Source organism: Salmo salar, chromosome 13, assembly GCF_965601325.2.
Source record: "Salmo salar chromosome 13, fSalSal1, whole genome shotgun sequence".
NCBI classification, from domain to species: Eukaryota; Metazoa; Chordata; class Actinopteri; order Salmoniformes; family Salmonidae; genus Salmo; species Salmo salar.
Window position 1 is genome coordinate 45,010,364 of NC_138303.1, and position 25,054 is coordinate 45,035,417.

The 25,054-nt window shown below is 45.8% G+C and overlaps 1 protein-coding gene across 2 annotated transcripts in view; it reads right to left on the reverse strand.

Annotated features, from left to right (window-relative positions):
- The window catches only part of wnk3 (WNK lysine deficient protein kinase 3), an 81,883-nt gene that overhangs the window by 23,987 nt on the left and 32,842 nt on the right, over positions 1-25,054 (reverse strand). For both annotated transcript variants that reach the window (XM_014135795.3, XM_014135796.3), the window contains exons 3-15: positions 10,142-10,314; positions 9,783-10,003; positions 8,990-9,147; positions 8,529-8,617; positions 7,992-8,211; positions 7,138-7,456; positions 6,765-6,883; positions 6,343-6,543; positions 2,205-5,990; positions 1,718-1,761; positions 1,223-1,361; positions 959-1,075; positions 617-718 (exon numbers count right to left, since the gene is read on the reverse strand). In XM_014135795.3, coding sequence (XP_013991270.2) covers positions 617-718; positions 959-1,075; positions 1,223-1,361; positions 1,718-1,761; positions 2,205-5,990; positions 6,343-6,543; positions 6,765-6,883; positions 7,138-7,456; positions 7,992-8,211; positions 8,529-8,617; positions 8,990-9,147; positions 9,783-10,003; positions 10,142-10,314 — 5,688 coding nt within the window. The remainder of the gene's footprint in view (positions 1-616; positions 719-958; positions 1,076-1,222; positions 1,362-1,717; positions 1,762-2,204; positions 5,991-6,342; positions 6,544-6,764; positions 6,884-7,137; positions 7,457-7,991; positions 8,212-8,528; positions 8,618-8,989; positions 9,148-9,782; positions 10,004-10,141; positions 10,315-25,054) is intronic.

The following is a 25,054-nucleotide window of genomic DNA, read 5'->3' on the forward strand; positions in this document are numbered from 1 at the left end:
GGAGGAGGAATAATGGTCTGCACTGTTTTTCATGGTTTGGGCTAGGCCCCTTAGTTCCAGTGAAGGGAAATCTTAACGCTATAGAATATAATGACATTCTAGACGATTCTGTGCTTCCAACTTTGTGGCAAAAGTGCACAAAGCGAGATCCATACAGAAATGGTTTGTCGAGATCAGTGTGGATGAACTTGACTGGCCTGCAAAGAGCCCTGAGCTCAACCTCACTGAACACCTTTGGGATGAATTGGAACGCCAACTGCGAGCCAGTCCTAATCGCCCAACATCAGTGCCCGACCTCACTAATGCTCGTGGCTGAATGGAAGCAAGTCTCCGCAGCAATGTTCCAACATATAGTGGAAAGCCTTCCCAGAATAGTGGAGGCTGTTACAGCAGCAAAGGGAGGGACCAACGCCATCTTAATGCCCATGATTTTGGAATGAGATGTTCGACGAGCATGCTTTTGGTCATGTAGTGTATTTATCTGGACGTGGACCCCCTGCAGTACCTCCACAGCACCCACTTTGAGAACCCAGCAGACCCCACTCTGAGAACCCCTGATGTAGGCAATAGGTATTATGGTGCCATTTGGGACATAACCAATGTTTTCAAACCAGACCTGTTGATGTGCGAGGAGAATTTCCTGAGCTCTCTTGACAATGGACCTCAGCTCTTCCACAAATGTATCTTTCTCTGACTCAAGGACAAAATCCTCCTCCACCTACACAAGACATTACAGATACACAATATATATATTTTTAAAACCAAACTCAATGGACCAAACACAAGCTGCATGGCGAACTGGGTGTTAGTCCAAATGAGAATGCTTGCCGCAAAAACCATCATCCCATCCAATATAGAATAATCATATATTCATATCTAATATATCGAAACAGGTAGAAGTTTGCGGTGCAATAATCCCATGCAATTTCCATGTATAACTGCCTGTTGGTCTAGTCACCATGTAATCTGCGATGTCTTCAGGTGCGTCTCCCTCAGTGTCGAACTTAAAGGTGACCATCTTGTTGCTGTGGGTTTCCAGCTGACACTCCACCATGTTGTCCCCAGAGCCGGACACCTACGGAGTACAGGAAGATAAACCATGTTGTTCTGTTCAATGTCTTGGACATGATAACTTCTTGGACTTGACAACTTCTTGGACATGACAATTTATTGTAAACCTTTTACATCCTGAGAGGGATTCATATTATCAGGGATACTATACCTGGATCATACTCAGTTGAAATGCATGTGATCCTTTTTCTGCCCCCCGATAGGACAATCTCCTCTGAGACTTCACCCTCTCTAGTTTTCCATTGGCTAACAACATCTGTAGATCCCCATCCCCATTGGCTGGAACAGCACTGTGAGAGAGGTGTCAGACAAGCAAGAATCATGCACAACACGTGAACATTGATGGTCAAATAAATAGTACTCCATGTACAGTAGTGGGCATAGCCTTTTCTAACATGGAGGGCTTGACATTCAAAACAAAAAAACTAACGAACAATGACAACCGGTCCCTAGCCCTTCCCCTTGGTCCTAACCTTTGGATGTTTGCAGATCGGAAGGTTCTGGAAAGGTTTAAGTAGTGTAGTGGTATAGCTTCCACCATATCACTTCAAACTTATTGATCTGCAAACATTGACCTGATAGGGCCGGGGGCAAGAGCAAGGAAGTAAATTGGGGCCGACGTTGAGAGTAGTGATGTGACACATACCCTGAAGAGGAGTGTCTCTCTGTGCCAGACTGGTTTGGACTCTCCTGTAGAGCCACATAAATACAGACAGACCAACGCACATACAAATACATACCGACATACAGAAAACAGCAAAAACCCACAAAGAAAAAATACATACCAAACCATTAGTTGACTGATACAAATAAAATTGAACAACTGAAATAGGAAATTGAACAAAAATGGACCTATTTTAATGTAAGTTAAAGGAAAAAACACTGGATCTGGTTGATGTAGTACTGGTTAGTTTAAATCAGAACAAATACCATACTAACGTACTTAGCGTAACTGAGTAAAAGGCCATTTTCTTCAAAACGAAAAGAATGTGTTTTATTGTGATTCAAAAAGGGTGTGGCCCTTGGAATACTCTACTGTATACACCCTTCTAGAACCGGCTGGATATTGGATGAAGATAGTGGTAGTAGTGGAACAGTATACAGTAGTGGTAGAGTGGCGTGCACTTCTGTACCTGAGCAATGCCCAGTAGAGCAGGGTCACAGTCTTGGAGCGAGGTTGAGGTGGGGTGCAGCAGCGAGGGGGCGTTAGAGTCAAGGGGCTGGGCAGCGGCGGCAACAGCCTGGGGAGAGGTCGGGCCCGAGGGGACATCAGCCAGGCCAGACAGGGTTAGTTGGCTCTCTGGTGGGGTGGGCTGGGTCTCTGGGCCAGGGGTAGCAGGATGGAGGGGTGGCAGAAAGGCAGGGTGGGGGTGAGACGATGTATGAGAAGGACTGGGGGGCATCTGTGGAAGATGGAGGGAAGTAGCCTGGGGAGGATTCAGAGGGGGCTGTTGCTCGGTGGTGGAGTCCGCCAATGCGGCCTCAGCGAGCTGGGTCTGGGTGTGGGCATGCGCTTGGGCCAGTGTCTGGGTGTGTGCCTGAGCTTGCATGGCCATCTGGGTGTGTGTGTGGGTGGGTAGCGACTGTGTCAGCTGTGCTTGGTGCTGGGGGGATGGTGGCGGACCTCCTGCTCCTGCTACTACCTGACTGTACAAGGGTAGTGCTCTAGTCTGAGTCCCGAGCTGGGGCACGTTACTGGGGGATGCTGTCTGTGCTGGGTTAACAGTGGGCTGCTGGGGCAACAGATGTGGGGGTATCTGAGGAAGCTGATAAGCCAGTTGACTTGGGTCGGGAATTGAGACTTGCTGAGACTGCAGAGCCTGCTGAATTGAGGGTGGGGTTGTCTGAGCTTGAAGCTGCTCTGGGAGTTTCTGTTGTACGACTTGTGGAACCTGTTGCACCAGCTGTTGCTGTTGGTATTGCTCCATGGGAATGGGTTGAGGCAGCATAGATTTAGACTGGGCCTGAGGTATGTGTTGGTTTAACGGCTGCACCACAGCTGGGCATCCTGTTACTTGCAGTTGCTGCTGTTGTGGCTGTGGGACAGGCTGTACTTGTGGTTGTAGCTGTACCTGCTGGCCTTGGTTATACACTTGCCCAGTCTGTTGTTGTATGTGTTGAGGCAAAGCAGAGACCAAGGTGGTAGGGTCTATGACTGTGGAGGCAGGGGGTGCCATGACAGTTCCAACACCAACAGATCCAGGAGACAGCATCATCTGCTGGTACTGCACCATGGACTGCTGTTGCTCCAACAGTACCTGCTGCTGTTGCTGGGTAACTTGTTGTGTGATGTCCTGATGTTGTTGTTGCAGGACTGGCTGTATGGCTTGCTGTTGGGTGGGCTGAGGTGTAGTGACATACTGCGGTGCCAGTAGTACAGCTGGAGCATGGGGGCGGAGTTGAGGCTGCGCTAGACCTGGGTGCTGAACACTGGGCTGCACTGGAGACTCGTGCTGGGGTTGGGCTTGGATCTGGCTGTGCATGGGGGTTATTGAGACTGGAGGTTGGGGTTGGGCCAGAGCTGGACTCTGCCTCATAGGAGGCATCATCTGAGTCTCAACAACTGCTGGAATCGGATTCAAAGCTTGGGTTGGATGCAGAGGCTGGGGAGTCTGCTGGATGAGTGACTGCACTGGAGCCTGGGTCTGTATTTGAGCTGGGATCTGATGGATAGCCTGTACTAGAGGAGCCTGGGACTGGATAGGGATCGGAGGACTTGGTGCCTGGATCGGGGCCACCACGTGAGGTGGAATCTGGACCTCGATCATCTGGGGCTGGGCTTTGAGTGGAGGCTGGGCCTGGAGTACTGGGACTGGGAAATGGCCCTGGCTCTGAGGGTGAGCTTCATTCTGAGCTTGAATCTGGGCCAGGACTTGGGCATGGGCTTGCACTACAGCCGATGGAGCCTGGCTGGGAATCTGTGGCTGAATGGCTACAGGTTTGGCTCCCTGACCCTGGGCTTGGGCAGCCATCTGAGCTTGGACCTGCATGGCCTGTATAACCTCTGCTGCTGGTAGGGTTGGGGCTACAAGGGGGATCTGAGGCGGAGGTTCAACGACAGAGCTCTGATGGCCCTGCTGTTGTTGCTGGACAACATACGCTTGTTGTTGTTGCTCCAGTAATACAGCTTGTTGTTGTTGCTGCTGCTGTTGTTGTTGTTGTTGCTGTTGTATCAGAGCTACTTGCTGTTGTTCTGTCACTTGCTGCTGCGTTAGGCTAGTGTGACTAGCTGGAAACATAGCAGTGTTTTGCTGTTGTTGTTGTTGTTGCAACAAACACACGTCAATTTGTTGCTGTTGAATCAAAGCTTGCAACTGCTCACATTGTTGCTGAATCAAAGTGGTCTCTTGTTTCTCGCTTTGTTGTAACTGAATATTGGCGGTTTGCTGCTGCGGTTGCCCAGTCTCTTGCTGTTGTTGAATCTGTTGCTGCTGCTGTTGTAGCAAAGCCTGTTGGTGCAGTCTCTCTGCTTGTTGTTGATGTAGCAACGCCTGCTGTTGCCGTTGTTGTTCGATCTGTTGTTGTAACAAAGCTTGCTGCTGCTGTAGCTCCAGCTGCTGTTGCAGTTGTGCCTGTTGTTGCTGTTGCTCCAATTGCTGCTGCTGTAAAACTGCTCGTTGCTGCTGAAGCTGTTGCTGTTGTAGCAGAGCTTGCTGTTGTTCCAACTGTTGCTGTAGCACAGCTTGCTGTGAGTCGATTGGATGACTGACGACCGCATGTTGTTGTAGTTGGGTCGGTGGTTGCAGCACAGCTTGCTGTTGTTGATGCAGTGGTTGCTGCTGTTGTAGATCCATTTCTGGTTGTTGTTGGATCTGGCTCGCTTGGTGAGCCTCCAGTTGTTGTTGCTGCTGTAGGAGCGCTTGCTGCTGCTGTTGCTCGAACTGTTGTTGTTGTAACAGCGCTTGCTGTTGCTCCAGCTGTTGCTGCTGTAGTTGCGCCTGTTGTTGCTGTTGCTTTAAGGCTTGCTGTTGCTGCTGCTCTTGTTGCTGCTGCTGTAACATCGCTTGCTGCTGCTGTTGCTCAAATATTTGCTGTTGTAACAGCGCTTGCTGTTGCTCCAGTTGGTGCTGTTGTAGTCGTGCCTGTTGTTGCTTTTGTAGCAACGCCTGTTGCTGCTGTTGCTCAAGCTGCTGTTGTATGTACACTTGCTGTTGTTGTTCTAGTAACATCGCTTGTTGTTGTTGCTGATGTTCAATCTGGTGCTGCTGGTGTAGTAACAATGTTTGCTGCTGTTGCAGTTGTTGCTGCTGTTGTAGGTCGTTTAGCGGTGGTTGCACATAGGCTTGGGTTTGATCCACTTGCTGTAATGACAATGCCTGTTGTTGTTGCTGCTGTTGGTCCATTGATTGTTGTTGTGGTAGTAAGGCCTGCTGCTGAGGATGCTGTTGCATTTGCTGCTGCTGCTGAACCAAAGCTTGCTGCACATACACTTGCTGCTGAAGCTCAGTAGTTTGCTGCTGTTGGATTGCTATAGTCTGCTGCTGCTGCTCTATATGTTGCTGTATCAGTACCGCCTTCTGGGGAATTACATTGGCCTGTTGTTGTTGGTGTGGTTGTTGCTGCTGAAGCAGGGTGGTTTGTTGAGCCTCCATTTGCTGCTGCTGTGGCTCCATCAGTATCTGTTGTTGTTGACCAATGGTCTGCTGTTGGGTGATCATGAAAGGCTGTGCTTGCTGGGTTAAAGGCTGGGGTGTCATCTGGATGTCAGAGGCCTGCATGATGTTAGGAGTGACATTGGCCTGGGTCTGTTGTGGGAGAGGGACCATGGCCTCCATGCCACCAACCCCCACTAGTGCTGTTGGGTCTCCCACTGAAATGGGAGCTGGAAGAATGTTAAGCTGGGCTTGGGGCGAGACTGGGGGTGCGCAGGACTGGGAAGGGGCCATTGGTGCGATCTGTGATCCATCTGAATGGTATGACTGAGATGGTGTGAAGATAACCATCATGGGGTGACAGGGACATGGTCAGATGGAGTTATGGTGAGAGGGCAGGTAGGGGGAGATTGAGGTAAAGAGAGGAGGTAAGAGTAAGTATTGAATAAAGGGCAGGCATTAATTAAAGGATTGCACACATTCTTTAGAGGATATGAAAGCATTGTCATGATGAAGATTATTAACGTTTTTATTATCGTTAAAGCACATCTGATAAAATAGTTACGTGAATTGATTAAAAGCTATTCGGAATATATCAAGGTTCAAACTTGTTTTGTCCAGTAGAAAAGAGATGTTAGGGAGTTGTTAAGAGAGTCGAACGGGATCGAGAGTCACTCACCTGAGAATACTGCTGTGGTACACCTGGTGAAACTTGCGTTGCCATAGCAACGGGCTGAACGTAAGTCTGCTGACCAACAGGTGCCCCACCACTGCTTTGACCAATGCACATGGCGGAAATCCCACCACTCTGACCAATAGGCACGTTCGGAACTCCTCCGCTCTGACCAATCGGGAGCATTTCGTGGTGGGCCAAAATTACCTAAAAATAGATAACAGACAACACAATTGAGCATGATTGCAAGGTTGGAGATAAGATATCAATCTCTTTGTAAACTAGATTTTCCAAAACAGGAACAACCATAATATGATGTATGTTCCAAATGGCACCCTATTCTCTTCATAGTGCTCTACTTTTGGCCCTGGTCAAAAGTAGTCCACTACATAGGGAATAGGGTGTCCTTTGGGATGCCATATACTCACCGAGGCAGCAGCAGGGAGGCTGGGTTGAGAGAGCACGTATGACTCCCCTTGCTGTGGGTATGCCTGGCTCTGGCCACTGGTATAGGATTCACAGCTGGCTGAGCCAATGCTCTCACCTCCTGGAGTAAATACAAGGGCAAGAGTAAATAGGAGTCTAGACAAACGCTACTTTGGGGATAAGGAAAATAATATAATTATCATTATATCCTATTCTAGGGCTTTCTGCAACCAAATAATATGTTTATCTTAATATTCCACTTCGTTGCTGATATCTAACCCAGCACAGTCAGTAGGGAAACACAGTATACAGTCTTACACCGTAAACAAATCTCTACAAGCCTCTGATTGACGGCATATTGGTCTGCTGTTGTACCTTTGGGCAGGCTCAGAGGATTCCCACTGTGGATCTGCTGCTGTTGCCTCACATGCTGATCCACCTCTGGTAGCTCCTCAACCTCCCCCTGCCCTCCTCCACCTCCCCCTGTCAGCCCAGCCACCCCAGGCCCCAGGGAGGAGAGGTGAGAGCAGGTGGCGGAGGTGAGGGTGGAGTCCCGTCTCTCATCAAAGCCTTGCTGCTGTTGGAGCAGCTGCTGCTGGCGTCTCTCACGGGACTTCTTGATGAGCGTGACACGGTCGCGGATGGATTTACCCACCACCTTAGCATCACTCTCGTGGAAGAAGCCTGACTTCACCTGGATAGAGGAGGAGGGAGAGGGGGTGGTGGGTAGACAGAGAGAGGGTAGACAGAGGAGAGAGAGCGAGAGAGCGAGAGAGAGAGGGTAGGTGGAGAGAGAGAGCGATAGATAGGAGGCAGAGAGAAAAAGAGAGAGAAAAAGTTGAAAGCACGGCGAGGGAATGTAGGTTGGAGGCAACGACTAGCAAGGAAACCTTGATTAATGAGCAGTGGACTCTAATAGATCACACCTTTCCTATAGCCCTCCCACCTTCCCCGTAGTTCCTTCAACAGAGGTCCTAGTTATTCCTGCTCCGTCCTGCACTGCTCTCTCTTCTATCATTTTCACACTAATGTGCTGAGCCGAGCCAACCTTTACTGTACTGTTCTAGCCTGGGGCCATGCCAGAAAGGACAATCTAAAAAGAAAATATCAGAGCCTGCAGGATACAGTCTGGGTCTGCACCAAGGTGTGAATAAGGTATCAGTGTCTCACCATTTCTCTTTCTGCCTCCCTCTCCCTTCCTCCCTATCCGTTTCTCCTCCTAATCTCACCATCTCCGAAGCCACCTCCTCTGCGCTGTCGTTCTCCAGGTCGTAGCTGAACTCGATGGCCTCATTGTCTTTGTGTTTTCCCTTCAGCTTCTTTGGCTCCTCCACCCAGATCCTGAGGGCCAGGCAGTCCTGACAGCCCGTGTCTTCCTCCGCCAGCTCCACACGCACCCCTGTGTCCTCCCCGAAGAACGCATGGGTCAACAGGTCCCGGATGGACAGCCTGCAGACAGAGAGAACACATCAAGCTCGGAACCAATGCCCACTTCTTTCCCAAACAATGTGTGGCTTTTATTGGATAGGACAGTGAAGAACAGATGATAGGAAAGGTAGGAGAAGGGCGAGTCAGAAGGGCAGCGGGCTGGAGCTGAACCCATGCCTACTCTGGTATATGTGCCCAGGGTCAGCGGCACTAACCACTAGACTTTTTTTTTTACAAGCGCTCTGCTGTTTAGCAAGGTTTGCAAAAGGCATTGCAACTCCTCCCATTACTATGAGAGAGAGAGCGGGAAGGGGGTCGAGAGAGGTCAAACCACTTGCCTCTGACTCTTGTCCTGGCGGATGCAGCACCCGATGATCTCTTTGATCTCTGGGTCGTTGACTTTATCGAAGCTGGCTGGTTTTATACCCTGTAGACAGAGATGGGAGAGGGTGAGGTGACAGAACGGACAATGATATAGATTATGGACTACTCCGTCCTACACAGACAGTAATATACTTTAGATGGGACTCCTGTGCTACTTCAGAGAGTTAATCATGACGCAGTAATGAAGAAACCCTGACTACAGTTAATGTACTGTCACATATACAGTATATTTTATAATTTACTGAATCTGACGGAGGTTGGCGAGAAAATCAAGGGCAAGTCGGGAAAACGACAGACCCGGCCAAAGAGCCAAAGGGATTTTTGTGAAGAACGTTAGACGGAAAGATAATGTAGGGGAAAGTGAACCTATGCCGCAAAAGGGACAAGCCCAAAGGGACGGCGGTCCCAGACTTACGCTGGTGACTTTGCGGTAGATCTGCGCAGCGTTCTGGCACTCTGAGTAGGGGTATTCTGAGGTGGCCATCTCCAACATGCACATCCCAAAGGCGTAGACGTCAACAGACTCATCATAATGTTCCTCGTACATCTCTGGAGCCATGAACTCAGGAGTACCTGGAAGACAGGGCACATTAGTCAATTGAAAAGGTAAAGCCGCACACCTTAAATAGCCAGATGAAGATATTTTGAGACAAAATGTCAGAAATTGGTGAAATAAGCATCAAGATTGCCATCATAGTCATGCTTGGACAGTGATGCTCAAAAGGTGCAACTTGTGTTTATTGAATATCATTTTGTCCTCTAACCTCCTCTGTCAGTAAAGGAGCATCATCAGACGCCCAGGAGTATACATTCTTTAAGGAAGAAGGTTACTCAGGAATCTATAGGGTCCACACTTACTGTAAACACAGACCACAGATCAGCTCTTAACATACACTTCCAGTGGCATTTAGTGCAACAGAGCTTGACCTTTGAGCAAGAATAACCACCGCAGAGACTGTACTCGGCTGATGATGCCTTCTTGGAGACTTGGGTCAGCTCATAAGATATTCACATTGTAGCAGAGTGACCACAGATTGTAAAAGCCATTCCCACAACACAGAGGTCCATTAGCTCAAGGGCCATTATCTCAAGTCTTACTCACAAGAGCTCTGACATACCTATATGACCCATTCAAATACCATTCCCACAACATGACATAAGAAAACGACTGATCGATGGCCACCGGGAAACTGACGGCCGCTAGTTACCTATGACACTTTTGGCGAAGGAGGTCCTCATGAGAGTGGCCAATCCCAGGTCTCCGATCTTGACGGAGCCGGTAGGGCCGGTGATGAAGATGTTGTCACACTTGAGGTCCCTGTGGATGATGGGAGGGGTCCGGGTGTGGAGGAACTGGAGGCCCTTCAGGATCTGACGACACCAGCTCCTCAGGACCTTGGGCTTCATCACCTTGAAACGCTTCAGGTACCTGCAGACAGGACAGGAGAGCACGGTTATAACTATACAGCAATGTGGCATGGTTTCTATGGAACAATCTCTTCGGTGTAACGCTATTTGTGAGCTGAGCAGGGGTGTGTGTGTCTGTGTGTGGGTGTCTTCTACCCACGTTTTGAGGGTTCCCGAGGTCATGAGTTCGGTGACCAGGACGATGCACTTCTTCCCTCGCAGCACTGACTCCCAGGAGTCATAGAAACGGACAATGTTAGGGTGCTGGAGGCCCTTCAGCATCTCTGCCTCCTCCTTAAAACGCTGCTGCTCCGCCTTGGTCAGCTTACGGTCCTGTAGACACACAGGAATACACACAACGCAGGTTAGACAGCCGAGAGAGAGTTCGGTTGTGAGATCAAGTTGCAAAGATCGATACCGGCACTATTGAATGCTCAAGCAGTTAGTTTTATTGGGCAACCCAAAAGGTCTTCATCAGGGAGAACATAGCCACGGCCTAAACAGCGTTCAGTGCTATTCTCCTACTTTTGTACAACAACAACAACAAAAATGAAGGATTTAGAGTGCTTAGGTCTGAATTCAAGAGGCATAGGTTCATACTTTCACCATACACTAAACTGGAAACCTATGACAAAACAACTTTCAGGAGACAATGCATATACTAAACCTGAGACTTATTATGGGGAGCAAGCTTTCAGGAAACAGTACTGTCAACAGAGCCAATACTGGAACATTATACCAATCAGGAAACAGTACTGTCAACAGAGCCAATACTGGAACATTATACCAATCAGGAAACAGTACTGTCAACAACAGAGCCAATACTGGAACACTATACCAATCAGGAAACAGTATCGTCAACAACAGAGCCAATACTGGAACACTATACCAATCAGGAAACAGTACTGTCAACAACAGAGCCAATACTGGAACATTATACCAATCAGGAAACAGTACTGTCAACAACAGAGCCAATACTGGAACATTATACCAATCAGGAAACAGTACTGTCAACAACAGAGCCAATACTGGAACACTATACCAATCAGGAAACAGTACTGGCAACAACAGAGCCAATACTGGAACACTATACCAATCAGGAAACAGTACTGTCAACAACAGAGCCAATACTGGAACATTATACCAATCAGGAAACAGTATCGTCAACAACAGAGCCAATACTGGAACACTATACCAATCAGGAAACAGTACTGTCAACAGAGCCAATACTGGAACACTATACCAATCAGGAAACAGTACTGTCAACAACAGAGCCAATACTGGAACATTATACCAATCAGGAAACAGTACTGTCAACAACAGAGCCAATACTGGAACACTATACCAATCAGGAAACAGTATCGTCAACAACAGAGCCAATACTGGAACACTATACCAATCAGGAAACAGTACTGTCAACAACAGAGCCAATACTTGAGCCTCACAGCACAGTTGAAAAACAGAAATCAAAACTGGATGGTCTTTGGAGATAGATGGGAGGGGTTAAGGGGAGCTGAAGGATGGGACTAAAATGTAAAATATACCGTGTCCGTAAAATGTATATAGTATGTATTATTTAAAAATATATATAATTATAAAATAAATATATATGGGGGATTGGAAATGACGCAGGCAAGTACATTGATAGAATCCACAATCTATTTGCAATATTAAAGCTGATACACCCCCTAAAAAAATAAACAAATAGTGGAGCAATATAACCGATCAGTCAGCCATCCTCACTACCAAGCAACCATATTTCATGTAATTAAACACCTACCACCACTAGATGGCGCAATCAGGATATAGTTTCATCTATATGAGTGGAGACAACACCCACCTCAGCCTATAAGACACTTCTGCGGCATCTGCCAGGCTGCCATTGGGCCTAGTATGGCAGATGCTGCAGAAATCCCTGGCTCCGGCAGAGTATCCCACTGGGAATAACACTCACACATGCATGCACACGCACACACAGACGTATGCTGGCGCACACACATGCGTGCACACACACACACACACACACACACACACACCACACACACACACACACACACACACACACACACACACACACACACACACACACACACACACACACACACACACACACACACACACACACACACACAAACCAGGCTACTGACTGGGCCCTCTGGTTACTTACAGTAAGCAATAAAGGCCTGAAGGGGTGTGGTATATGGCCAATATACCACGGCTAAGGGCCGTTCTTATGCACAACGCAACTCTGAGTGTCTGGATACAGCCTTTATCCGTGGTATATTGGCCATATATAACAAACCCCCGAGGTGCCGTATTGCTATTATAAACTGGTGACCAACGTAATTAGAAGAGTAAAACCTGTGGTATACTTTCAGCCAACCAGCATTCAGAGCTCAAACCACCATTATAAAAGGCAAATAAGCAAATAATATACCACTATGAACCGCTGAGTGACTATACATTTATAGCTTAGTAATTTCCCAAATGGCAGCTGTCCTAACAATTGTCATCGTTAAAGGAACAAAGCAAGCATTGTGGTTTTTTCAGTGGTCGTTTTGACCTCTGTTGACCTTGCCACTTGTGGTCTCTTACGCATCATTCAACATCACGCTATAGTCTGAATAGGACAACAACCAAAGGTCATGACCTGAGGCGGGAGACAACAGACGTGACAATTGCAACAAGTGGTGACAAGGCAAGGCCATATTGCAAAACAAACAAAGAAACTACAAAACAAAGATGTACATGAAAACAACTATCATCTCCTCACTAGCACCTGTCAAGTACATGAAAACAACTATCATCTCCTCACTAGCACCAGTCAAGTACATGAAAACAACTATCATCTCCTCACTAGCACCTGTCAAGTACATGAAAACAACTATCATCTCCTCACTAGCACCTGTCAAGTACATGAAAACAACTATCATCTCCTCACTAGCACCTGTCAAGTACATGAAAACAACTATCATCTCCTCACTAGCACCTGTCAAGTACATGAAAACAACTATCATCTCCTCACTAGCACCTGTCAAGTACATGAAAACAACTATCATCTCCTCACTAGCACCTGTCAAGTACATGAAAACAACTATCATCTCCTCACTAGCACCTGTCAAGTACATGAAAAACAACTATCATCTCCTCACTAGCACCTGTCAAGTACATGAAAACAACTATCATCTCCTCACTAGCACCTGTCAAGTACATGAAAACAACTATCATCTCCTCACTAGCACCTGTCAAGTACATGAAAACAACTATCATCTCCTCACTAGCACCTGTCAAGTACATGAAAACAACTATCATCTCCTCACTAGCACCTGTCAAGTACATGAAAACAACTATCATCTCCTCACTAGCACCTGTCAAGTACATGAAAACAACTATCATCTCCTCACTAGCACCTGTCAAGTACATGAAAACAACTATCATCTCCTCACTAGCACCTGTCAAGTACATGAAAACAACTATCATCTCCTCACTAGCACCTGTCAAGTACATGAAAACAACTATCATCTCCTCACTAGCACCTGTCAAGTACATGAAAACAACTATCATCTCCTCACTAGCACCTGTCAAGTACATGAAAACAACTATCATCTCCTCACTAGCACCTGTCAAGTACATGAAAACAACTATCATCTCCTCACTAGCACCTGTCAAGTACATGAAAAACAACTATCATCTCCTCACTAGCACCTGTCAAGTACATGAAAACAACTATCATCTCCTCACTAGCACCTGTCAAGTACATGAAAACAACTATCATCTCCTCACTAGCACCTGTCAAGTACATGAAAACAACTATCATCTCCTCACTAGCACCTGTCAAGTACATGAAAACAACTATCATCTCCTCACTAGCACCTGTCAAGTACATGAAAACAACTATCATCTCCTCACTAGCACCTGTCAAGTACATGAAAACAACTATCATCTCCTCACTAGCACCTGTCAAGTACATGAAAACAACTATCATCTCCTCACTAGCACCTGTCAAGTACATGAAAACAACTATCATCTCCTCACTAGCACCTGTCAAGTACATGAAAACAACTATCATCTCCTCACTAGCACCTGTCAAGTACATGAAAACAACTATCATCTCCTCACTAGCACCTGTCAAGTACATGAAAACAACTATCATCTCCTCACTAGCACCTGTCAAGTACATGAAAACAACTATCATCTCCTCACTAGCACCTGTCAAGTACATGAAAACAACTATCATCTCCTCACTAGCACCTGTCAAGTACATGAAAAACAACTATCATCTCCTCACTAGCACCTGTCAAGTACATGAAAACAACTATCATCTCCTCACTAGCACCTGTCAAGTACATGAAAACAACTATCATCTCCTCACTAGCACCTGTCAAGTACATGAAAACAACTATCATCTCCTCACTAGCACCTGTCAAGTACATGAAAACAACTATCATCTCCTCACTAGCACCTGTCAAGTACATGAAAACAACTATCATCTCCTCACTAGCACCTGTCAAGTACATGAAAAACAACTATCATCTCCTCACTAGCACCTGTCAAGTACATGAAAACAACTATCATCTCCTCACTAGCACCTGTCAAGTACATGAAAACAACTATCATCTCCTCACTAGCACCTGTCAAGTACATGAAAAGAAACATATTTAAATGGTTAAATGGTCAGTGGGATTCCTGCCATAGCAATAACACAAACACAACACACATCCCTAAAATAGCATTCATAATATGTTGCTTTCCATTTACCTCTTCCATTTACTTAAAGGCTATGTGTTCATGAATTACTGTCTGAAGGGAGAGGGGCTACTTCTGCAGACATTTCATTCTAAATCAGATTTACTTCTGATTTCCATGTAATGCAGTTTCCCTCATTAAATCCCTCCCTTCGTCTCTCCCTCTCGCTTGGTCTCTGCATCGTGAAGTCTAAGATCCATCTCTTCCAACTCAATGTCCTTTTCTGGAAGTGAAAGCCACCTCTCTCCTATTCGCCCCCTCCTCCTCCCTCTTGGCACTGTCATCCCTCTCTCTCCTGTATTCGCTAGCTTGAACTGAGCGTCAACAGCAAGACTGCTGCTTTATTGTCAGAGCTAAAAATAATACCCCGGACTTGGGACTGCCCCTTTGCCTCGACTCCCTGCTGTTTCACTGTCTGAATGTCTTGATGTGTCTGTCTGGGTCTCAGTGGCTGTCTGTGCAGTAGGCCTATGCCTTTCGGTTAGTCTGTGTCCCTGCATTGAACTGTTTAACAACGGTGTCTCTACATCTGTGTAGCTAACTCCCTAACAGTGTCTGATTTTGTGCGTTGGTTTCTGTTGATCACGGGCTAGTCTCACAGTCATCTGTCAGTGTGCATAATCAGAGCATCAGTTTGTGTCACTGCTTGTCGTCTGTGTGTCTCTTGTCTGGCCGTCTAACTCCATATTCTCTGTGCATCCTGCAGCTCTTCCCTGTGTATCTATTGTGTGGTTTCCAGTGTCTGGTCAGGTGATCTGGGGTAAGCAAAGGTCACTGGGGTCAATTATCATCATAATCAGTTCAGTCATGTCACGGTGGCAAAAGACAAACATACATGCACGCACGCACTCACGCACAAAGAAAAAACACACACATCTGCACTCTATAATATGAAAGGCAGGGGAATAGATGCATAGGGGCTGCATAAATAAAACATTAATTATGAAGACTGCTTAACATACAATACTATTAATGCTGACAACGCAAAGGAAATCTCATTGATATATACACTACTGTTCAAAAGTTTGGGGTCACTTAGAAATGTCCTTGTTTTTTGAAAGAAAAGCACATTTTTGTCACCTTAAAATAACATCAAATTGATCAGAAATACAGTATAGACATAGTTAATGTTGTAAATGACTATTGTAGCTGGAAACGGCAGATTTTTTATGGAATATCTACATAGGCGTACAGAGGCCCATTATCAGTAACCATCACTCCTGTGTTCCAATGGCACGTTGTGTTAGCTAATCCAAGTTGATCATTTTAAAAGGCTAATTGATCATTAGAAAACCCTTTTGCAATTATGTTAGCACAGCTGAAAAATGTTATCCTGATTAAAGAAGCAATAAAACTGGACTTCTTTAGACTAGTTGAGTATCCAGCTAATCGTTAGCTGTCTTATCGGCTGCTATCTGAATAGGTCTATCGGCCAATTTTCTTGGGCCACTATAACTATTTCTGCCAATTGGATTGGTCCCCTCTACCACACGGAACCCCACTAATCTACCGACGGAAACGCACGAGGTGCCTAAAAACAGACCATCTTCTGCCAACTTGCTACCCATGGCCCGGCTAGCTGTCTGAATCGCCGTGACCGCAACCGACCTCATTACTCACTGGACCCTTTTGATCACTTGGCTAAGCATGCCTCTCCTTAATGTCAATATGCCTTGTCCATTGCTGTTCTGGTTAGTGTTTATTGGCTTATTTCACTGTAGAGCCTCTAGCCCTGCTCATTATACCTTATCCAACCTCTCAGTTCCACCACCCACACATGCGATGACATCACCTGGTTTCAATGATGTTTCTAGAGACAATATCTCTCTCATCATCACTCAATGCCTAGGTTAACCTCCACTGTATTCACATCCTACCATACCTTTGTCTGTACATTATACCTTGAAGCTATTTTATCGCCCCCAGAAACCTGCTCCTTTTACTCTCTGTTCCGGACGTCCTAGATGACCAATTCTCATAGCTTTTAGCCGTACCCTTATCCTACTCCTCCTCTGTTCCTCTAGTGATGTAGAGGTGAATCCAGGCCCTGCAGTGCCTAGCTCCACTCCTATTCCCCAGGCGCTCTCTTTTGATGACTTCTGTAACCGTAATAGCCTTGGTTTCATGCATGTTAACATTAGAAGCCTCCTCCCTAAGTTTGTTTTATTCCCTGCTTTAGTACACTCTGCCAACCCAGATGTCCTAGCCGTGTCTGAATCCTGGCTTAGGAAGACCACCAAAAACTCTGAAATCTCCATCCCTAACTACAACATTTTCAGACAAGATAGAACGGCCAAAGGGGGCGGTGTTGCAATCTACTGCAGAGATAGCCTGCAGAGTTCTGTCCTACTATCCAGGTCTGTACCCAAACAATTTGAACTTCTACTTTTAAAAATCCACCTCTCTAAAAACAAGTCTCTCACCGTTGCCGCCTGCTATAGACCACCCTCTGCCCCCAGCTGTGCTCTGGACAGCATATGTGAACTGATTGCCCCCCATCTATCTTCAGAGCTCGTGCTGCTAGGTGACCTAAACTGGGACATGCTTAACACCCCAGCCACCCTACAATCTAAGCTTCATGCCCTCAATCTCACACAAATTATCAATGAACCTACTAGGTACCACCCCAAAGCCGTAAACACGAGCACCCTCATAGATATCATCCTAACCAACTTGCCCTCTAAATACACCTCTGCTGTTTTCAACCAAGATCGCAGTGATCACTGCCTCATTGCCTGCATCCGTAATGGATCAGCGGTCAAACTACCTCCACTGATCACTGTCAAACGCTCCCTGAAACACTTCAGCGAGCAGGCCTTTCAAATCGACCTGATTGACCACATCCATTCAGTAGAGGACGCCTGGTTATTTAAAAAAAATGCCTTCCTCACCATCTTAAGTAAGCATGCCCCATTCAAGAAATTTTGAACCAGGAACAGATATAGCCCTTGGTTCTCTCCAGACCTGACTGCCCTTAACCAACACAAAAACATCCTGTGGCGTTCTGCATTAGCATCGAACAGCCCCCGTGATATGCAACTTTTCAGGGAAGTTAGAAACCAATATACACAGGCAGTTAGAAAAGCAAAGGCTAACTTTTTCAAGCAGAAATTTACTTCCTGCAACACAAACTCAAAAAAGTTCTCGGACACTGTAAAGTCCTTGGAGAATAAGAGCACCTCCTCCCAGCTGCCCACTGCACTGAGGATAGGAAACTCTGTCACCACCGATAAATCCACTATAATTGAGAATTTCAATAAGCATTTTTCTACGGCTGGCCATGCTTTCCACCTGGCTACCCCTATCCCGGTCAACAGCACTGCACCCCCCACAGCAACTCGCCCAAGCCTTCCCCATTTCTCCTTCTCCCAAATCCAGTCAGCTGATGTTCTGAAAGAGCTGCAAAATCTAGACCCCTACAAATCAGCCGGGCTAGACAATCTGGACCCTTTCTTTCTAAAATGATCTGCCGAAATTGTTGCAACCCCTATTACTAGCCTGTTCAAGCTCTCTTTCGTGTCGTCTGAGATTCCAAAAGATTGGAAAGCAACTGCGGTCATCCCCCTCTTCAAAGGGGGGGACACTCTTGACCCAAACTGCTACAGACCTATATCTATCCTACCCCGCCTTTCTAAAGTCTTCGAAAGCCAAGTCAACAAACAGATTACCGACCATTTTGAATCCCATCGCACCTTCTCCGCTATGCAATCTGGTTTCAGAGCTGGTCATGGGTGTACCTCAGCCACGCTCAAGGTTCTAAATGATATCTTAACCTCCATCGATAAGAAACAATACTGTGCAGCCGTATTCATTGACCTGGCCAAGGGTTTCGACTCTGTCAATCACCACATCCTCATCGGCAGCCTCAATAACCTTGGTTTCTCAAATGATTGCCTCGCCTGGTTCACCAACTACTTCTCTGATAGAATTCAGTGTGTCAAATCGGAGGGCCTGTTGTCCGGGCCTCTGGCAGTCTCTATGGGGGTGCCACAGGGTTCAATTCTTGGGCCAACTCTTTTCTCTGTATACATCAATGATGTCGCTCTTGTTGCTGGTGAGTCTCTGATCCACCTCTACGCAGATGACACCATTCTGTATATTTCTGGCCCTTCTTTGGACACTGTGTTAACAACCCTCCAGACGAGCTTCAATGCCATACAACTCTCCTTCCATGGCCTCCAACTGCTCTTAAATACAATTAAAACTAAATGCATGCTCTTCAACCGATCGCTGCCTGCACCTGCCCGCCCGTCCAGCATCACTACTAGTAGTGATGCTGGACGGTTCTGACTTAGAATATGTGGACAACTACAAATACCTAGGTGTCTGGTTAGACTGTAAACTCTCCTTCCAGACTCACATCAAACATCTCCAATCCAAAGTTAAATCTAGAATTGGCTTCCTATTTCGCAACAAAGCATCCTTCACTCATGCTGCCAAACATACCCTCGTAAAACTGACCATCCTACCGATCCTCGACTTCGGCGACGTCATTTACAAAATAGCCTCCAATACCCTACTCAATAAATTGGATGCAGTCTATCACAGTGCCATCCGTTTTGTCACCAAAGCCCCATATACTACCCACCACTGCGACCTGTACGCTCTCGTTGGCTGGCCCTCGCTTCATACTCGTCGCCAAACCCACTGGCTCCAGGTCATCTACAAGACCCTGCTAGGTAAAGTCCCCCCTTATCTCAGCTCGCTGGTCACCATAGCAGCACCCACCTGTAGCACGTGCTCCAGCAGGTATATCTCTCTGGTCACCCCCAAAGCCAATTCCTCCTTCGGCCGCCTCTCCTTCCAGTTCTCTGCTGCCAATGACTGGAACGAACTACAAAAATCTCTAAAACTGGAGACACTTTTCTCCCTCACTAGCTTTAAGCACCAGCTGTCAGAGCAGCTCACAGATTACTGCACATGTACATAGCCCATCTATAATTTAGCCCAAACAACTACCTCTTCCCCTACTGTATTTATTTATTTATTTTGCTCCTTTGCACCCCATTATTTCTATTTCTACTTTTCACTTTCTTCCACTGAAAATCTACCATTCCAGTGTTTTACTTGCTATATTGTATTTACTTCGCCACCATGGCCTTTTTGCCTTTCCTCCCTTATCTCACCTCATTTGCTCACTTTGTATATAGACTTATTTTTCTACTATATTATTGACTGTAGGTTTGTTTTACTCCATGTGTAACTCTGTGTTGTTGTATGTGTCAAACTGCTTTGGTTTATGTTGGCCAGGTCGCAATTGTAAATGAGAACTTGTTCTCAACTTGCCTACCTGGTTAAATAAAGGTGAAATAAAATAAAATAAAAATAAAATCTGGAGCATCAGCAATTCTGGGTTCGATTACAGGCTCAAAATGGCAAAAAAAACAAAGTACTTTCTTCTGAAACTCGTCAGTCTATTCTTGTTCTGAGAAATGATGGCTATTCCATGCGAGAAATTGCTAAGAAACTGAAGATCTCGTACAACGCTGTGTACTACTCCCGTCACAGAACAGTACAAACTGGCTCTAACCAGAATAGAAAGAGGAGTGGGAGGCCCCGGTGCACAACTAAGCATGAGGACAAGTACATTAAAGTGTCTAGTTTGAGAAACAGACGCCTAACAAGTCCTCAACTGGCAGTTTCCTTAAATAAACTCAGCAAAAAAATAAACGTCCTCTCACTGTCAACTGTGTTTATTTTCAGCAAACTTAACCTGTTATGGCTAGGGGGCAGTATTTTCACGGCTGGATAAAAAACGTACCCGATTTAATCTGGTTACTACTCCTGCCCAGTAACTAGAATATGCATATAATTATTGGCTTTGGATAGAAAACACTCCAAAGTTTCTAAAACTGTTTGAATGGTGTCTGTGAGTATAACAGAACTCAAATGGCAGGTCAAAACCTGAGAGATTCCTTTACAGGAAGTGGCCTGTCTGACCATTTCTTGAACTTCTTTGCCATCTCTATCTTTTACAAAGGATCTCTGCTCTAACGTGACACTTCCTACGTCTTCCATGGGCGCTCAGAGCCCGGGAAAAACCTGAATGTCGTCATCCCAGCCCCAGGCTGAAACACATTATTGCCTTTCTCAAGTGGCCGATCAAGGGACTGTGGGCTTAGGCGCGTGCCCTGGCCGCCCCCGTCTTTGTGATTTTTCCTCTGTTTGCCGAAAAGGAGATACCCGGTCGGAATATTATCGCTTTTTTACGAGATAAATTGCATAAAAATAGATTTTAAACAGCGGTTGACATGCTTCGAAGTACGGTAATGGAATATTTAGACATTTTTGGTCACGAATTGCGCCATGCGCACGACCCTGATTTACCATTTCGGATAGTGTCTGGGACGCACGAACAAAACGCCACTATTCGGATAAACGATGGATTATTTTGGACCAAACCAACATTTGTTATTGAAGTAGCAGTCCTGGGAGTGCATTCTGACGAAGACAACAAAAGGTAATCAAACTTTTATAATAGTAAATCTGATTTTGGTGAAGGCTAAACTTGCCGGGTGTCTAAATAGCTAGCCATGATGGCCGGGCTATCTACTCAGAATATTGCAAAATGTGCTTTCACCAAAAAGCTATTTTAAAATTGGACATATCGAGTGCATAGAGGAGTTCTGTATCTATAATTCTTAAAATAATTGTTATGCTTTTTGTGAACGTTTATCGTGAGTAATTTAGTAAATTGTTAGCAAATTCCCCGGAAGCTAGTTCTGAACGTCACATGCTAATGTAAAAAGCTGGTTTTTGATATAAATATGAACTTGATTGAACAAAACATGCATGTATTGTATAACATAATGTCCTAGGTGTGTCATCTGATGAAGATCATCAAAGGTTAGTGCTGCATTTAGCTGTCTTCTGGGTTTTTGTGACATTATATGCTAGCTTGAAAAATGGGTGTCTGATTATTTCTGGCTTGGTACTCTGCTGACATAATCTAATGTTTTGCTTTCGCTGTAAAGCCTTTTTGAAATCGGACAGTGTGGTTAGATAAAGGAGAGTCTTGTCTTTAAAATGCTGTGAAATAGTCATATGTTTGAAAAATTGAAGTTTTTGTATTTTTGAGGAATTTGTAATTCGCGCCACGCCTATCATTGGATATTGGAGCAGGTGTTCCGCTAGCGGAACGTCTAGATGTAAGAGGTTAACATGTGTAAATATTTGTATGAACATAAGATTCAACAACTGAGACAAAATCTGAACAAGTTCCACAAACATGTGACTAACAGAAATTGAATAATGTGTCCCTGAACAAAGGGGGGGTCAAAATCAAAAGTAACAGTCAATGCAGCTGGTGGCCACACCAGATACTAAGTACTGCAGTGCATCTCCTCCTTATGGACTGCACCAGATTTGCCAATTCTTGCTGTGAGATGTTACCCCACTCTTCCCAAGTTTCCGGACATTTCTGGGGGGGAATGGCCCTAGCCCTCACCCTCCGATCCAACAGGTCCCAGACGTGCTCAATGGGATTGAGATCTGGGCTCTTCGCTGGCCATGGCAGAACACTGACATTCCTGTCGTGCAGGAAATCACGCACAGAACGATCAGTATGGCTGGTGGCACTGTCATGCTGGAGGGTCATGTCAGGATGAGCCTGCAGGAAGGGTACCACATGAGGGAGGAGAATGTCTTCCCTGTAACGCACAGTGTTGAGATTACCTGCAATGACAACAAGCTCAGTCCGATGATGCTGTGACACACCGCCCCAGACCATGACGGACCCTCCACCTCCCAAATCGATCCCGCTCCAGAGTACAGGCCTCGGTGTAACGCTCATTCCTTCGACGATAAACGCGAATCCGACCATCACCCCTGGTGAGACAAAACCGCGACTCGTCAGTGAAGAGCAATTTTTGCCAGTCCTGTCTGGTCCAGTGACGGTGGGTTTGAACGGTAGTGTATATGGTGTGTATATATATTATCATTGACAATAATGGTTTGATAACATTCCAAGATTTGAAAGATACATACACATTACCAGGCAACTCCTTTTTTCTGTATGTACAATTTAGGTCAGCTATGCTGGCATATGGAGTCCCTTGGGAAACCTAACCATCCAATTTATGGGATTTATATAAAAATTATCTGGGCTCCCGAAAAGACTGATCTCTATAATATATAAACAACTTTTGTAAAGCTCATATTCCGAGCTAGCTGTTAAAAAAGTATTGTCTACAGATCTAATTGAATCTGAACAACCCTTTAACTGCAACAGAATATGGAAAAATATTACCTTGGCGTACCGTAATCTGAATTTATTGTAATTTGTTCAGACTGTATTTAACACCAAGGGAATGTTTGACGATGAAATTGGCCCCAACTCCCAACTGTTCACTTTGTCCCCTAAATCAGGTAGGCGCATTCCTTCATATGATGTGCGAAACATGGTTTCCTGGTGGAGAGGGAAGATGTGGGCTGAGGTGGATGGGGACTAAGAGGGAGAATGGGTTGGGGTTATCTTTGTTTGCAAAACTAAACAAAAAGTAGGTCACAATCTCCTCAATATACCTGAGGTGATACAGTTTTTAAGCCCATCAATACGAGTTATATGTGAAACATAATTTTCTGTCAGGCAAGCAGGGATACCTGGGGCGGCAGGTAGCCTAGTGGTTAGAGTGTTGGGCTAGTACCTGAATGGTTGCTAGATCAAATCCTCGAGCTGACAAGGTAAACATCTGTCGTTCTGCCCCTGAACAAGGCAGTAAACCCACTGTTCCTAGGCCGTCATTGTAAATATGAATTTGTTCTTAACTGACTTGCCTAGTTAAATAAAGGTAAAATGAAAATTGTAAGTGAATGTGGTCCCTCACTGGTAACGTAGCTGATTTGTTTCCCCTTTACCGACTAGGCAATGCTGTATGTTAGCCTAATGTTTTACCGTCTGTATGTCATGTGGGTGATTTTTGTTTTACTGTCTGACTGCTGTGCTTGACTGTGGCCTGAGTAACGGGCCAGGAACTGGGACTGGAGACGCAGTGCCACAGCACATTGCCAAAACACATTATCAAACAGGCTGTCTTAATGTCATTCTTTTTTTTTTGCCTTTTTATTTAACTAGGTAATTCAGTTAAGAACAAATACTTATTTACAATGACAGCCTACCCTGGCCAAACCCTCCCCTAGCCAAACCCTCCCCTAACCCGGACGACGCTTGGCCAATTGTGAGCCACGCTATGGGACTCTCGATCACGGCCGGTTGTGATACAGCCCGGGATCTAACCCGGGTCTGTGGTGAGGCTTCTAGCACTGCGATGCTGCGCCACTCAGGATCCCAAAGTGTTACAGGCTTGTCAAAGGAGACACCAGAAAAACAGACTACTAAACACTTTACCAATACGTATAACATTACCAAACACATTATCAAACAGAACATCTTTTGTTTACATACACATTTTATACATTTAGCCGCACTGCTTCTTGACACAATGCCCACTTAACCCGGAAGCCAGCCGCACCAGTGTGCCGGAGGAAACATCATACACCTGGCGACCGTGTCAGCGTGCACTGCACCCGGCCCACCACAGGAGTCGCTAGTGCGCGATGGGACAAGGACATCCCTGCCGGCCAAAACGTCCTCTAACCCGGACGACACTGTGCCAATTGTCCCCCGCCCCATGGGTCACCAGGTCGCAGCCGGTTGCGACAGAGCCTGGACTCGAACTCAGAATCTCTAGTGGCACAGCTAGCACTGCAATCCAGTGCCTTAAAGGCTGTCTACACTGACTTGCAAAATAAATGTAGAAAACTATGTTATTCAATTATTGCGCGCGCCAATAAGCATCGGCGTTGCCAAGGGCTAAAATAGAAATCAGTTCTATTTCTGACGCAGATCACGCTGCAAGTCCTGCCTCTCCCATAGTCTCATTGGTTTATAGAAGCAGGTACCCACGTGCCATCTCCTCATTGGTTATACCCACTTGGGTGACTGAAAGATGAACGAGGTCAGTGGCGGTAATTCACCTAATTTATGAAAGTTGCCGATCGCAATATAAAGTCAAGAGAAGAAAAAGCCTGGAAGGAAGAGAGATGACTAGAAATGATTCGGTTGACCGTTTTATGTGTGGATTAATTGGCGGAGTAGAGGACCTTGTGCATTTCAGGTAAAATAACACATTACCGAATACTTTTTATTGGATTTAATAGTCAACAATAGCCATGTCAGACATTCAATCTTATTGACAAATGTTATTGTTCACTGCATCTCAGGGACTCAATGCTACAATACACATTACCAAACACATTGCCACACTGAGAATACAGACCATTATTAGTACACGTACAAACGTTGTGTAATGTATTTATCTCTTGTTTT